This window comes from Cebus imitator, unplaced genomic scaffold (assembly GCF_001604975.1).
Source record: "Cebus imitator isolate Cc_AM_T3 unplaced genomic scaffold, Cebus_imitator-1.0 Scaffold265, whole genome shotgun sequence".
Classification (NCBI taxonomy): domain Eukaryota; kingdom Metazoa; phylum Chordata; class Mammalia; order Primates; family Cebidae; genus Cebus; species Cebus imitator.
In genome coordinates, this window is record NW_016107580.1 from 2426813 (window position 1) to 2439587 (window position 12775).

At 35.3% G+C, this 12775-nt stretch overlaps 1 protein-coding gene across 5 annotated transcripts in view; it reads left to right on the forward strand.

The window, feature by feature from the left end:
• The window catches only part of STK33 (serine/threonine kinase 33), a 194334-nt gene that overhangs the window by 157300 nt on the left and 24259 nt on the right, over positions 1-12775 (forward strand). For all 5 annotated transcript variants that reach the window (XM_037728430.1, XM_017500333.2, XM_017500334.2 and 2 more), the window contains one exon: positions 85-170. In XM_037728430.1, the coding sequence (XP_037584358.1) occupies positions 85-170 (86 nt within the window). The remainder of the gene's footprint in view (positions 1-84; positions 171-12775) is intronic.

Below are 12775 nucleotides of genomic sequence, written 5' to 3' on the forward strand. Positions count from 1 at the left end.
AATCCTAAAAAAATTGTAAAACGTATGCTATTAATTGTAGTTAAAATAAATAAGATTTTTTTCAGGATTTTTCCTTATTTTTAGCTAAAAGTGTTTTGAAACAACTTATGAAAGTAGATCCTGCTCACAGAATCACAGCTAAGGAACTACTAGATAACCAGTGGTTAACAGTAAGTCACAATATTACTTTTTTCTTTCTTTCTGACCTGCTACCATTGCTCATTTCTTTTTGCCTTGGAGTTTTCCATATAGTCTTAAAACAGTCAATTAGTTTGATTTTCTGTCAAATTAAAAAAAAAATTGAGTCTTGACAGATTTCTGAAAATGGGCATTTTCAAACTGTTGTCACAGTTGTTTATATATATTTATAGAGGCTTCAGTGGTCTTTGCTCAGTGTCATGAAAGTATCATGTCCAATAGAACAGAGCTTAAAAATGTCCAATATTATAGCTGTGGAAAATTGAAACAGTCTATATAGTTCAGTGATGTAAAACACTGGAACCACTCACCTCTCTTTTACCTCTTGGGATATAGAAAATCTTTGGGGACTGAGAAAAGCCAAGATCTCCAAACAGTGGCAGTCTCCTGTTTTGGAATTTTGTTGATTTACAATTGCTTCCTGCCATTAGACTAAGTGCTTCAAGCACAGACCTGTTTCTTCCTGATTTTTGTATGCCTACACCTAAACATTACCTGGTCACAACAGGAACTTTCTGCTTATCCCTAAGTATTTATTCTTCTCCTTCTATAATAATGGTCCTGTCTTTTAGCTGGAAACATTGCTGTCCAGTTAAAAGACTATTTCCCAGTCTTCTTTGCTAATTATCATGACGGTCAGTGAGACACAAGTAGAAGTGGGTGCAATTTCTGGGAAGTGTCCTTTAATGGAGAGGGTATGGCATTTCTCATATCCTTCCTCTTTCCTAGTAGATGCAGATGTGAGTTTAAGTAGCCATATTAGATTGTAAAGTAGAATCTGGAGATGGCAGAGCAACAAAATGCAAGGAACCACAAGGTAGCTCACAAAGCTACCATGTCAGCCCTTCACTGCCTACCTCCAGAATTTTTTATGTGAACAGGAAACAGATTTCTGTCATCGTTAAGATACCCTATAGTGTGCAGCTGGTCCTAATTTCAATTAATATAATATTCAAACAATTGCTGAATGAGTGAATGATTCAGTAAATGAATAGGTCTGTAGGTATCTCAGAAAATTTTCTGAGAAATGAGATTGGAAATTATTAGAGGTATATGGGGATGTTACTAGGGAGTATTCATCTATTAAAAATTGTAGATCCATTATTTACTAGACACTGTGTTAGGTACTGGGGATACTATATATAATTACATTTGAAATATAAATTAGCATATGATAATATTCTTAAAAGATCACTCTGACCATTGGGGTAGGGAGTGGCTTGGAAATAGGGAATTAAATAGATATTGAAGTTGAACTGTTGGGAGATGATAGTGTCTTGGATAGGGTGGTAGCAACAGAGATGAAGAGAAAAATGTGAGACATATTTTAGAGGTATAATTGATAGGACTTGATGATGGATTGGATGAGAAATGAGGTAAAAGAGGAAATAAGGATGACATCTAGATTTTATTCTAACAACTGGTTGGATGGTAGTGCTATTTACTGTGATATGGAAGACTGTAGGAGAAATCGATTTCTTTCTGGGGCAGGGATGGTGAATCAAGAACTCTATGTTAGATAGGATCAGTTTGCAATGCTTATGTGGCAGCCAAGTGGTGATGTCAAACAAATAACTGAAAATATGAGTTTGAGACTGGAAAGGTTTAAGATGGAGATACGAATTTGAGAATCATTGAGTATACAAACACCACATAAAGCCATTGGGCTGAAGAGATAAATAAGGAAGAAAAGACAGAGAGAAGAGGCCCCAGCAACATGTCTTTAGGTATTAAAACATTAAGAACCTCAGAGAAGCTTAGATACATAAATGTATAGTGATACCACTCTCCTTTTAAATAATCTAATTTTCCTTTGGCCATTTCGAATTTCTTTGAATAACATTTTTTCTTTAAGGGCTAAAAAATAGTTTTCACCCAAGAATGAATTATATTTGCCCTCTTCAATCAATGTGTTGCTCTCTCAAAGGATTCTGTGCAATAATTATTTCTGGCCTAAAGTAATTGTGCAAATGAGTTAGCAGCTAGATCACTGCAAAACTATGTTGAGTAGATTTGTAGTACAGCAAAATAAACTGTAAAACAGATGGTGTGCCTTAGAAATTTATCTCTTTTCAGCATCACACAACATTCGGGTTGGGCCATTTAATTATTTGTTTTCTAATTAGCACAACTTTATTTCTGGCTTTGGTCATTTTTCTAGTAGTCTCCATTTTTGAGCCTCTGTCACATTTGTCTCTATGAAGTCTTTGCCAAATGGATAGATAAGTGACAGATATTGTGTACTATATCAGATTGTCCTAAGGAATTCAGTGGATGAAATTTAGAATACTGGCATTTTACAAACTTCTGAAAGGCAAAACTCTTCTTGAAGTCTTACTTCCTATAATTCATATCCTCTGTTTGAAGTAATCTAAAGAAAACATGATAGTTCTCTCAGCACCCTGCTGCTTTATAACCACAGCTTATACCTTTTGTAATACTTAACACGTAGTAACATTTTTTGTATAAAAAGTCTCTATGGTTTAGCTTATGTACTGTGCATTTTGAAATATGGTAAATATCTGAAAACTATTCTAAGAAAAATAACTATTTCTCTGTGTACATTTAAGGGAGTGGAATTTCAAATAAACACATATATGTTGTTGTCCTGATGTAAAAAGTCAGTGGTTAGATGTAAGGAAAAATACCCAAGAAATGACTGACTTTCTTGCAAAGGAAGAGTTTGACTCTAACGGCCAGGAGTATGCTGATTCTTCTCTTTCATTCATTTCTTCCTTGTTTCCTTTTACTGTCAGCTGTGGTTCAGGAGTTAATGGCTTCTTATTAGGTAATTGCAGTGGCCTCTTGGTATTCCTTCAAGTCCCCTGGTGACAAATAACACCGAGAATTTACATTTTTAACAAGTTTCCCAGGTATTTCTTCTACCCACTTATATTTAAAAGCCACTGCTATAAATTAAGAAGTCATTTTTTCTTTTATGTCTTGCCAAAATGTAGTTTTGAGCTTTAATGGTATTCAAACATTAATTCCTTCAATACATTGTGTGTGTGTGTGTGTGTGTGTGTGTGTGTGTGTGTGTGTGCATGCTCGTGCGCGCGCCTACCAGGTACCAAGTGCTAGGTATAAAATACAGTTAAAAACACATAGGACATGGTTTCTGACATAAGGATCTTACAACTTAATAAGGAAAACAACCATGTATAAGATTCCATGTAAGGAAGAAAATGATAAATGACATAAGAAATTGCAGAATGACAAGAGGTATGGAGGCAAGCAAATATGAAGTCAGAAAGTTTAATTTGACTGGTAGATAAGAAGCTTGAAGGAAAGAAGTAAGAAATGAGACCAGAAAAGGAAAGAAAATTGTGAGACTAAGAAAGAAAAGAAAATTGTGAGTGGACTTGAATCTGGGGTTACAATTTTAATTTTCTTCAGTAAGTAGTAAAGAACAGTTGTATGCTCTTTGAAATGAAAGAATTGTTAAAGTGCATCAGTCTTGCCAGGTGGCTTATTTTAAATAGGACATCAATCACTTAAATGTCTATATTGATTGGAGCAAGTATCTTTTTATTTAATCCATCAGGTACTAGAGGGGAACAAAGATGAATAAAACAGTTCCTCTTCTCGAGTAATTAATTTACCACAAGTAAGTCTGTACTTTGCTTTATAGTCATAACCTTGCAAAAGCACTTGTAATCAAGGTGTAGGGACTAATTTCAGAACAGCCTTTCCTAATGTCTGAACAGGGCCTTTGTTCATTAATTTACATATTGTTATTTGGTTTTGATCATTAGCTTTTGACCTTTAGCTTTAACATGTATACTCTGTATAAGAAGGTGGAAATTTTCTGATGCCCAGTTGTTGGTGGTTATATTTTCCTTCTGAATATTTTCATCCTAAATATGTTAAATCTTACCTTTATTTTACTACATGTAGTTATTGATACATTCTAAATTATCTTATGTATATATTTTTGAGTCTCTAATGAAGCTTTCTATAAAAAGTATGTTAAGGAAAAGCTCATGAGCCAGGAAACTTGGAGATTTACTCAATATTCAATTAATGGTATATACTCAATAATTCAACAGATATTTACTGGATAACTACTATATGCTATGGAGGACACAAGGATCAGTCTGGCATGGTCCCTGCCCACAGGCTGCCCACAGCCTAGTAAAGGGTTTAAAACAAAAACACGGGCAGAGAATGATAGATCCACAAGGATGTCAATGTACTATAACTACTACTATTGAATTTCCAAGAAGAGAGCTATTATTCTTTTTGGCAAGCTTGCCCAACCCACAGCCCAGCACAGATTCTTAAAATTTCTTAAGACATTATGAGATTTATTATTATTTTTTTTTTTCTCTCTTCAGCTGTCGTTAGTGTTAGTGTATTTTATGTGTGGCCCAACACAATTCTTCTTCCAATGTGGCCCAGGGAAGCCAAAAGATTGGGCACCCCTGCTTTAGGGGATTATAAAAATTGCTTAAGGTTGGAGGTAATTTGTGATCTGGCTTTAAAAAAATGGGTAAAAATAGAAATTAACGTAGGAGTCAGGGCAAGGAAGGTAAGAGAATTCTAGATATAAATAACTTTTCAAAGGCATAAAGATAGAAAAAATATGAAGTATATTCAGAGAATAATTTGTAGTTCTTTTTTTCTATAACCATAGAAGGCATATAGGAGAATAGTGGGGGAAATTATGCTAAAAAGGAAGGTTAGAGCCCTTTTCCTCTAAACCCTAAGACTTTACATTGAACTCATTTGGCAATGAGTTACTGCTAAAAGGTACTCAAGTGCTGTGATCACTGCTGTGCTTGTGTGAGTTTTCTCTTGTATCCCTGTAACCCTTAGAAGGTTGTGTCAGTGGACTTGGATGAGGTCTGTGGACTATAGATAGTGACTAGATTCTGAGGGGAGAACTCTTATTCAAACGGAGTATCTTGCCTGAGTTGGTCTGAATCTCAGGTAGTTGAATCTAGGAAGATTCCTAGAAATAAATTGGAGTTGAAGGTCTTAAGGGAGCCCATATACACAGGTTGTAGCTAAAGGGTAGAAGCAGGGTCTTAACAAGGAGGTGAACCAAGAGTCAGGAGCTAAATGGAAACAGGATGAGCATTGGAATGAGTTGGGAACAAGTGGCCAAGTGTCTAAGACTCTTCGTAGGTCAACTCTATCAGTTAGTGGGTTGATGAATGCAGTGTTGGCCACGACAGACAGAACTCCAGGAAGAGTTATCTGTCAACAGCGTGTGGTATGGTTGGCATGGTGGCAAGCAGAAACTGGAGAACTGAAGTAGGACTGGGATGAGATAATGAAGACTGGAACGAGGGCAGTGAGTGGGAACAGAGAAGAAGGGAGAAAGAAGACCTTAGAAACAAAACATTATGTAACTAAGAAGTGTTAGGTGAGAGAGTAAGAGCAATCAAAACTGCCTCTTAGGTGACTAGGAAAGTGGTATGAGACAAAATAAAGTCTAGAAGTGCTGGTTTTGTAGATTGGAATAAGAATGAAGTGTTTTTGGAACAATCTGTTCAAACTTTTATGCTTGAATTATTCCAAAAAAGAATTTTGAAAAATGGCGAGTCTCCTCAGATATTTTTAGGTTGAACTTTAAAAATTTCTACCATAAATGTAATTAATTGCAAGGGATATAACTTCTCATATAAACATATATGATTATAAATAAAGCTAATATCAGTTTTTTACCCATATGGGACATCCATCTCATTCATTTTTAGATATTTATGAACAAGTTCTTCTTTAACAGAAACTCAGTTGTTCATTTTTCTCTTTGAATTTGTGTTTCTATTCTACTTCTTCTACAGAATTTTTATCCTAATATAATAATATTTTTGCCTGAATGGATTTTATTAATCACCTATAATTTGTCTCATTTTATAAAGAAAGTTCAAATTTATATTTAAATTTTTGTTTTTATTTCCTGGGATTCTAAGGCTCTGTAATTTCTAAAAATTATTTAAGGATGACTTTTTATTATTATCAGTAGTATATAATTGATCAAGAGAATATGATTATAATTTTTTAGAATTATTAAACATAATATTATATTGGAAATGCTTTAGTGGATGCATAGGGCTGCCTTCCTCCCAATTAGTTCATTCATACATGATCAAATATTACTATTGTTAGAATGAGACAATGTTCCACATATTATATTGTTGTTTTTAGTTTTTATGGACACTGAGAACCTTATATAAATAAGTGGATAGAAATGGAAGGAGTTTTGACATAGTAGTGTCACGAAGATCATTACAGTTGTTTGAGTTATGTTTTAAAACCACTCAGTGAAGGGCCTGCTGGAGGAGGCTCTGGTTCCTGCCAGGATACTGTGTCTTCTCTGAAGATTACACCTGAACTAACTTTAGAGAGAAACTTCATGATACCAGGATTCAGAGAAGAGTGAGAAATCCCTGGGAAGATAAAGGGATATCTTGAGCTTGTGTGGATAGTGGGTGAGGCTACAGCCAAGGCAGGGAATTAAAACAGAAATACAAAACAACCCAGTTTCCCCTTTTGCCTCTTGCCATTTGCTTTGGGACACCAATCCTCAACCCCTCACAAAGGTCTGAATTAATAAAATCAGAGCATTGCTGAAGCCCTGCCTGAATGAGAAGCCAAGGAAAATGGGTGGGAATTAACTTGTAGGCATTGACTTCTTACCTCTTGGCCTCCAAACTCTAGGACTGCTGGGTAATACTTCTGGTGTACTTTAGGAGTGCCTCCTCCTCAGACTATTTCTCCTGGCAGGAGGAGGTGGGTACGTATGAAACCCTGAACTGAGGAGTTGCTTAGTGGGACAGATTTTTGGTGTCTGGGGTTCTTCCCCATACTCTTCCTTGATCTCCTGAGGCCAAGGGGCAGGACTAGCTCTAGATCCATGCCTTGTTCTTTTGAGATGCCAATGCTTCCTGGGAAAAGGAACTCAGAGGCCAAGTTTCAAACACCATTAGAAGAGAGTTTAGAATATGCAGTCCTAGAATTTCAAAATTAACAAAGTGAACATTACTAGAAGAGCTAAGGGAAGATGTTGATAATGTGAAGCAACAATAAGAAATAAAAACAGAACCAAGTAGGTATAAAAAATAGTTGAAATATAGAATGCAGTGATATAGGATAAATAGTAGATACAGCTAAAGAATGAATATTAAAACTAGATGATTAGATTGTAGAACATTATACAGAAGGAAGCAGGAGAGGATAAATAAATTAAAAATAGAAAATATATATGGGGTTAAAAGTACAAGTGCCAAAATCCATATAATAGGAGTCTCAGAGAAAAAAACGGGGAAGAGTAAATCTTTTAAGAAATAATGGGGATAAATTAATCAGAATTAAAGAAAGAAGGACCTTAGCTTTAATGAGATGATAGACTACCAAATAAAAGAGAAGAAAAAACTGACAAATAGACATAATGAATTTTTTTAAACATCAAAAAGAAAAATTCTAAAGGCTCCCAGAGAGAATGAGCAAATCATATGAAAAAGAACAGAAATCACATTGATATCCTACTTTTCAGCAGCAACATTGGATGCAAGAATAACTGGAGTAATATGTTAAATGTATTAAGGGAAAAAGAACTTTGAAATTTTATATCCATCCAAATTGCTATTCATATGAAAGGGAATGACTAAGATATTTTCAAATATACAAGAGTTCAGAGAGTTTGCACAAGAATCCTGCAATTAAAACACATGGTAGAAGTACTTAATAGGAGGAAAAACAAATCTAGGAGATGCCGCAAGAGCTAAGTGCAGCAAGAGGCTTTAAATATTGTGGTAGACTTTGCTGGTATCAAAAAATACAAAAACAAAAGACAAGACCAAAGAAGAAGAGAAAATATAATTCATAACAACCCAGAATTAAAACTCGTGATAATATCCACATGACGAGCACTGGGAAGGAGGCAAGAGCACAGGAGCAGCGCATGAAAGTGTGCTAAAGGAGACTGTGGAGGCATCAGATTTTTAAAGCAGGAAGGAATGAAAAACATATAGAGTGGGACAAACTGAAATAATAATGATATGGAAGGGGGCAGGGACTGAAAATTAATGATATCTAACTTAAAATTCCAGAATTCTAACAGAATAAACCCAAATAAAGTAGTAGGAAAGATAAAACTAAGAGTGAAAACCAGCTAAATAGAACACAAAGGTAGAATAGAAAAGATCAACAAGGTGAGTATTTGGTTCTTTGAAAAAAAACAACAAAATAAATCAATCTTTGGAAAAACTAAGAAAGAAGTAGAGGAAACAGGCTGGGCATGGTGGCTCACACCTACAATCCCAGCACTTTGGGAGGCCAAAGTGGGTAGTGGAGGGCATGGTCCCTGGCTAGGGCTCCACCCCCTGGGTCTGTGCTCACAGACCTAGGTGAGGACAGGCATTTCTGTTTTCCTGCCCAAATGTTGCATTTTCCAAGACCATGCTCACCTGCCATGCCCCCATCCTGTGCTTATGAAAACCCCAAGACCCTAGCAGGCAGACACACAAGCAGCTGGACGTCGAGAGGCACTCTGCAGTGTAAGAGCACACCAAGAGAGCCAGCAGGCCTGTAAGCCATCCACCTGCTAAACAACAGGGAGTTAGGCCGGGGCCATCGCAGGAGAGCCCAGGATACTGAGCTGCCTGACTCCAGGGGAAAACCACTTTCCCACTCCATCTTCCTTCTTGCTCCCCATCCATCTGCTGAGAACCTCCACTCAATAAAACCTTGCATTCATTCTCCAAGCCCACGTGTGATCAAATTCTTCCAGTACACCAACCAAGGCAAGAAATTCTGGGATACAGAAAGCCCTCTGTCCTTCCGATAGGGCAGGGGGTCTAATTGAGCTAACACACGCCACTTATGGACAGTTAAACTAAAGGAACACCCTGTAACACACACCCACTGGGGCTTCTGGAGCTATGAAACAGTCATCCCTAGATGCTGCCTTGGGGTTGGAGCCCCACAGCCTGCCCGTCTGCATGCTGTGGACACAGAAGAAGTGAGCCACACCCACACGCATGCCCAGCAAGGGGGATGACGGAATTTTTCCCGTTTCAGTAATAGGCTTAGATGGGAGAAACAAGTCCAAATATAGAAATAATTACAAGTACATTGGTTAAAAATACCTGTTTAAAAATATATTGTCTAATTGCATTTTTTAAAAAATCTAGCTCTCTACTATTTATAAGAAGCATATTTGAAGCATAAAGACATGGAAATATTGAAACAAAGAATGGAAAAGGACATATCAGACAAACACCAACAAAGAAAACCTGTATAGTGGAATTAATACCAGTTGAATTCACCTTAACACAGTTAATCATTAAGGGATAAAGAAGGGCACTTTATAATGATTAAAGATTCAACTCAAAAAGATTATATAGTAACTTTAATGTATGCAACTAATAAAATAACCTTAAAATATATATCAAAAATTGACAAAATTACCTGGAGAAATTGGCAAATTCATTATACTAGGAGATTTTATTTATTATTATTATTTTTTAATTAAAAAAAAAAAAATATATATATATATATATATATTTTGAGACAGAGTTTCACTCTTGTTACCCAGGCTGGAGTGCAATGGCGCGATCTCGGCTCACCGCAACCTCCGCCTCCTAGGTTCAGGCAATTCTCCTGCCTCAGCCTCCTGAGTAGCTGGGATTACAGGCACGTGCCACCATGTCCAGCTAATTTTTTGTAGTTTTAGTAGAGACGGGGTTTCACCATGTTGACCAGAATGGTCTCGATCTCTTGACCTCGTGATCCACCCGCTTCGGCCTCCCAAAGTGCTGGGATTACAGGCTTGAGCCACCGCGCCTGGCCTTATACTAGGAGATTTTAATGCACTTCTCTTAGTTATTGATATATGAAGCAAAGAAACAAAAATATATAGATGATTTTAACATACTATTAACAAGCTTATTCTAGTAGACACATACACAATTCTGTACCCAGCAATTAGTGAATATACATGTTCTCAAGCACATGTGGAATATTTATCAAAATTGATCTTGCCCTAGGCCAGGAAGCAAGAAAACCTTAATAAAGTTAACACAGATCATGTTCTCTAATAATACACAGGTAAACTCAGTAAACAATGAGATTAAATATCTGCATATACCTGGAAATTAAATCACATGCTTCGAAACAACTCGTAAGTTAAAGAATAAACCCTAATAAGAAAAAATTTAAATTCCTAGGACTGAATGATAATGAAAATACTACATGTAAAGAAAAAAAAATCAGCCAGGCATGGTAGTTCACGCCTGGCTGATTTTTAGTAGTAGTCCCAGCTACTCGGAAGGCTGAGGTGGGAGGACCCACCTGAGTCTAGGAGAGTGAAGGCTGGCTGCAGTGACTCATGATTGTGTCACTGCACTCCAGCTTGGGTGACAGAGTAAGAACCTGTCTCAAAAAAAAAAAAAAAAAAAGAGTGAACCTAGACCCCTATCTCTCACCATATACAAAAATCAAATCAAAATGGATTAAAGACTTAAATATAATACCTCAAACTATGAAACTAAAATAAAAAAAAAAAAAAATGGAGAAAATAGCTTGCATATGGAAGAGGGAATATAGCCACAGATAAAGGAGAGATTAGAAAGATAAGAGAATACTACCAAGTGTGTACGAATATATCTGCAAACTCAGTCAAAATGAAAAATTCTTTTCCTAGAAAAATATAGTTACACAAAACAGAATAGAAATAAATAAATAATAAATAAATAAATAGAAAACTTGAATTGTCTTCTAATTATTAAAGAAATTGAAGCAATAGTTCAAAATCTTCTACAAGCAAAACACTAGGCCCAAATGATTTTACAGAGCTCTACCATACTTTCATCTTAAACTTATAACTCTTCTTCTACCCTTCAAAAGAGAAAAGTTTTCCTAATTTATCCTAAGACTATACCTTCTAAACTGTAGGATACAAAACTAGACCAAGACATTATAACAAAGGAAAACTATACATTTCCCTTACTAATATGGATATAAAACCTTAAACATACTATTAGCAAGTTGGATGCAGCTATGTGTATTAACAGATAATACGTCTTGACCAACTTGAGTATCCCCAACAATACAATGATGATTTAATTTCAGAATCTGTAAGTATAAATCCTCACATTAATATGTTAAAGGAAAAAAGCATGTGATCATTTCAGAGAAATCATTTGTAATAACACTCAACATATATTCATAATTAAAAAGAAAACTTCCTTAACCTGATAAAATGTTGCAGAAAATAATCATTCTGAATAGAAAATGTGAGAAGCATTTCCTTTAAAATACAGAGTATTCAAGAAAGTCAACACTTTTTTCTCAGACATTGTTGATCTTAGCTTAAGACTGTGATGTAAGACTTGAAAAGCAGAAATAAAATTTATTATTTATAGTAATCTACAAATAAGTTATTAGAAATAATAGGAGAGCTGAAAGGGTAGCTGGATTTAAGATTAATATACAAAAGTCATTTGCACTTCTATTCACTAGCAATTAACAATAAAAATATAATAAAAATGAAGACATCATGTAAAATAGTAGCAAAGAATATAAAATACGTAGGAATAAATATGACATAAGATTTATAAGACCTCCTTGGGGAAAGTTACAACATTTTATTGAAAAAATTGAAGACTACTTAACATAAATATAAAGATATATCACAATCATTTGTCAGGAGACTTAAAAATTTTTCCCATATTGATATACATATTCAGTATAAATACAATCAAAATTTCACAAGCTATGCTGGCTATAAAATTTATATGGAAGACTAAAGGATAAAAAATAGCCAAGAAATTTCTGAATGTCTTGCTCTACCAGATACTAAGACTTACAAAACTATATTAGGGCAGTATGATTATTGACAAACAGAATAAAACAGAGTACAGAAACATATCCAGGTGTATCTGAAACTTTTTCTGACAATGCCATATGGAAGATGAGATGGAAAAGGAGGGACTATTCAATAAATGGAACTGGAATCAATATTTCTCCATATAGAAAGAGTAAAGTTGAATTTCTATTTCACACCATAGACAAAAATCAACTCCAAAGGAATCAGAGACTTATATTAAAAACCAAAATTTTGACACTCTAAGTGGAAATATAGGTGAATATATTCCGCATCTTGGGGTGTGTAGGAAAGGATTTCAAAAGCAAGATAACCAAAGGCACTAACATAAAAGAATGGATTAGCTTGTCTATGTTAAGAACTCTTGTTTATAAAACAGCACCAGAGGGAAAGTTGATCAGTTATAAATTGGGAAGAGGTTTTTGTATTGCAGATAAGCAAAAAAAGGAATAATATCATGAAATTTGGGTAACTCTTACAAATCAATACAAAGGGGACAAAAACAACCTAGTATAAAGTGGGCAAAGACAGAGCCAGATATTTCACAAAAGAGGACACATTTGGCTAATGAACATGTGAGGGGATGTTCAATGTCATTAGAATTTAGGGAAATACAAATCAAGACCTCATTGACCTAAAGAAACCAAAAAATAAGAAGTCTGATAATACTAGGTCTTGGAAAAGATGGAGATGAAGAGTGTCTCTTAATCATTGCTGGCAAGGCTATTATTTGACACAACT